This window comes from Alosa sapidissima, chromosome 16 (genome assembly GCF_018492685.1).
Source record: "Alosa sapidissima isolate fAloSap1 chromosome 16, fAloSap1.pri, whole genome shotgun sequence".
Lineage (NCBI taxonomy): Eukaryota > Metazoa > Chordata > Actinopteri > Clupeiformes > Clupeidae > Alosa > Alosa sapidissima.
The window spans coordinates 15,095,002-15,098,482 of record NC_055972.1 but is presented as its reverse complement, the minus strand read 5'-3'; the positions used below and the strand labels follow the sequence as shown (position 1 = coordinate 15,098,482).

The window sequence follows — 3,481 nt, the reverse complement described above, 5'->3', positions numbered from 1 at the left end:
TAGTAGAAACAATATCATTTATAGTCAAAGGGGTATCTAAAGTATGCATATCTCCAAGTCAAGAACCAGAAGAAAATACAGTAGAAAAGGATTGGACAAAAAATATGGGCATAAAATTAAGTTTGACTGAATTTCCAGAATAACCTGTTCTTTGGGACAGCTGTGGGTGTATTTTTTGTTTGTTTTGCAATCTCTAAAAAGTGCATAAATAGATCTCAATAAATTATTAAATACACATACATGTTTCAGTGAAAGCAAGAGACAAAACCAAACATCAAAAAGTATTTTGTACACAAATGTATTCCTCCACCAGACTCTATGTATAGGTATAAATTTCTGCTGGTGTACCTTTCCCCCAATGCATGACCCCACCACAATGTCTCTTTAAAAGTCCCCCAGAGAAGATTCTATGACCGCACATAATGAATCATACACCCCACATGGAGACAAGATCTACTCCACCACCCACTGAAATCAAGAAATGTACACATTGCATTTCCAGCAAACATGAATACATTCTATATACAACAGCTTCAGTCAGGTCTCCATTTTGTTTGTCCAAGTGGTCCAATGGGGACTCATGTTGTGTCACACCTTCCATGTTGTTGTTGGGGCTCTGGTGGGTATAAAAGCCAGGAGAAGGCCAGTAATGCCCAGGTTAAGAGAAGGGGTCTGAGGAATCTGAACATGGTCAACCATGTCTGTAATCAACATCTGATCAAATCTGTACAGATCTGTATATACACACATACGCAGCAGGTCACCAGTACCCTTCAGTATTTGTAATAGTCATCTCTCAATAGACACCTCTTAATAAACTAATGCATATTTATATATTTATATTTTAACTGATACTATTAACCATGATTCCAATAATTATCGGCAGAACAACAAAAACTCTTCATTGTCCATCTAGTTAGCAGCTCACAACAAACAAACAAACAAAGATCTCATTGTAAAATAGAATTGAGTTAGCATCAATTTCCTAATGCAGTCTGTTTCAAATGGATAAAAACTTTTTTTCTCCCCATATTCACATCAAATCAGGCAGTAGTCATCAAAAATATCTCTCTTTTGTGTCTCTTTCCTGTCCGAGGTGCATTCCATCATCCTCTTTAGTACCAGAGATCCTCTTGTTTTCAAACAAATGCCCCTCTCAAAAAACAAAACAACTAGGCACAGGGCATTTGTCTGTATTGCACCGTTGTCAAAGACAAAGACAATAATCCAAAGATCAATAAATTACAAGATCAGTGAAAGATTGAGAAAAAAAAAGAGAAAAGAGATCTCTCCCAGCAGGCTCTGGGGCGCTCCACCTCACAGAGACACAGGTGAGGAAGAGAGTGGCAGAGAGGGAGGACAAAGAAGAAGTGTCTTCAGATGGCGGCATCTCGGCAGGTGGGCAGGTTGACGAAGGTGAAGATGTTGAACTCGATGAGGATGGAGAAACAGAGGAAGACTGCGTACATCATCAGACAGGCTAGGCCCAAGCGGCGGTCTAGGACCCACTTATTCAGATGCACACCAACAATCTTCAAAAAAGCACACAACAGACGTTGGTGAATGACAAGGCTCCATCTAGTTTAAAGTCATTATTCTGCATTCAATCTAAACATTTTTATAGACATAAATTGTACTACTATCATCTACCTCTATCTATCTCATTTTATAAGTGACTGTGTTACTTACTGTTAGAAACACAGAGGCCAAAAGGAGGCCTACTGAGAAGATGAGTCCTTTACTGTTCAGGTGAATCTGACGAAGCAACAAGAAATTAAGTTAAATAAAGTGAGTGACTCTGGAACTTACAGCAAATCAAACAAGTGTCAGTGCTATGTAAATTAACTTGTAGAACAATACACTGTCTAACTGTATGTTACCAGATGTGTTTGATGACACTGTGAACTGGGTAACTGAAAATATCTTGAAAAAGTTCAGGTATTTGTGAAATACAGTACAGTATTTTGCTTGCAACTATTGTTTTTGTTTGTTATTGCCAATCTGATATTTGCAAATATCACCCTATAGTCATTTTAAACTCATTGATTCAAATTAAGTCACACCAATACTTTCTCCAAAGATTGTTAAGGCGGAGCAAGATACTTTGTCGTAGTTCTTGTCTATGGGCGCGAAATGGGGATCGAATCCTGTCTGCATAAAGAGGCGTGTCGATGACGTATTGACGAGCGTACGTTGCAACCGGCCAACAGCAGCTGCATAAATAACCGGCGCACACCTGATATAAGGTTGATTTTCTCCAGACTGAAATGCTCAAAAATGCTAAACATGTACCTGAAATGTTCAGAAGGGTTTGAGGATCATGAAAACGTGCCCGAAATTCACATTCCTAACTCTATAGAACCAAGACCTTAGCATATGTGGTGAAATTCTGAGCTATGCCCATAGACTTCAATGGAGCAGTCGCTGCCTCTGCTCTGCATAAAGGGGGATTTTGACCCCCCCCTCGTGCGATCCGGGTTCCCGGAAGTGGCTCCTGATGAAACATCTTGCTCCGCCTTAACAATCTTTGCTTTCTCCATCACCACATAACGGTGGCTTGTGCTGTGTTTTCACATACACTGCTCCCTGCTGGACAGGCTGAGACACAACACAACATGGGGGGGACTGAGCAAATCTGGTGCTCTGTGTCAGAAAGGTAACAATTTCAGCTGACTCCGCAACACACACACACACACACACACACACACTTTCCATCAACCATCAAAAAACGCATGACCACTTCCTTTTGCACTCAAAGCAGTGCTCGTCCACAGGCTTTTTCCAGGAGGACAGCTTTGGGCAAACCTCCAGATCAAACATCTCTATGCCAGGACAGGCTCAGACACACTATGGCCCCCCCTGGTCACCCTTTTCCCAGGTCAGCAGAACCACATTCCTCCACACACTCGGAGTGCTGCAACAGATGTATTTGATTTCGCCAGGCTGGACTGCAGCGCTGCTCAACAGGTGCAAACTCGGCTGTGTTGCTTTTGGACAGGCATCACCTCCCCCCTCCCCACCTATTCTACTTTCTTTCTTGTTTTGGGTTTTGCACAAACCCGAGTTGGTTCAGCTGGAAAAACACGCACGCCGATGAGGAGTGGACCAAAAAGAAGGAGCCGGAAAAGAGAGAAGTGAGCCAAACGTCTCACAAAAATGTCCCAGTAATGGCAAAGTCAATGTTGGCATAAACAATTCTCGACTTTCCACAGTCAATACCGACCACAACTCATCCAGCTGTTCAAAGCACCAACCTTAATCAAAGATGAGGAGACCTAAGGAATGAATCACTACAAAAATCACTACAAAACAAAAACAAAACAGAACAAAAAAACAAAAACATATAAAGCTATTGTGAATGTGAGACAGAAGATGGATGGTTAAAGATTCTTCAAAAGGCTATTTGACATGTGCAGCTCCCCACAGCCTGCAATGGGGCACACAGGATGGACAGTGCCTTTTCCTAGCCACACTGTCTGTT

At 41.7% G+C, this 3,481-nt stretch overlaps 1 protein-coding gene across 1 annotated transcript in view; it reads right to left on the bottom strand.

The window, feature by feature from the left end:
- Positions 1 to 3,481, bottom strand: part of slc24a3 (solute carrier family 24 member 3) — a 71,325-nt gene continuing 67,844 nt past the window's right edge. Inside the window, exons 16-17 of the mRNA XM_042064862.1 lie at positions 1,690 to 1,755; positions 1 to 1,532 (exon numbers count right to left, since the gene is read on the bottom strand). Coding sequence (XP_041920796.1) covers positions 1,377 to 1,532; positions 1,690 to 1,755 — 222 coding nt within the window. The 3' untranslated portion in view covers positions 1 to 1,376. The remainder of the gene's footprint in view (positions 1,533 to 1,689; positions 1,756 to 3,481) is intronic.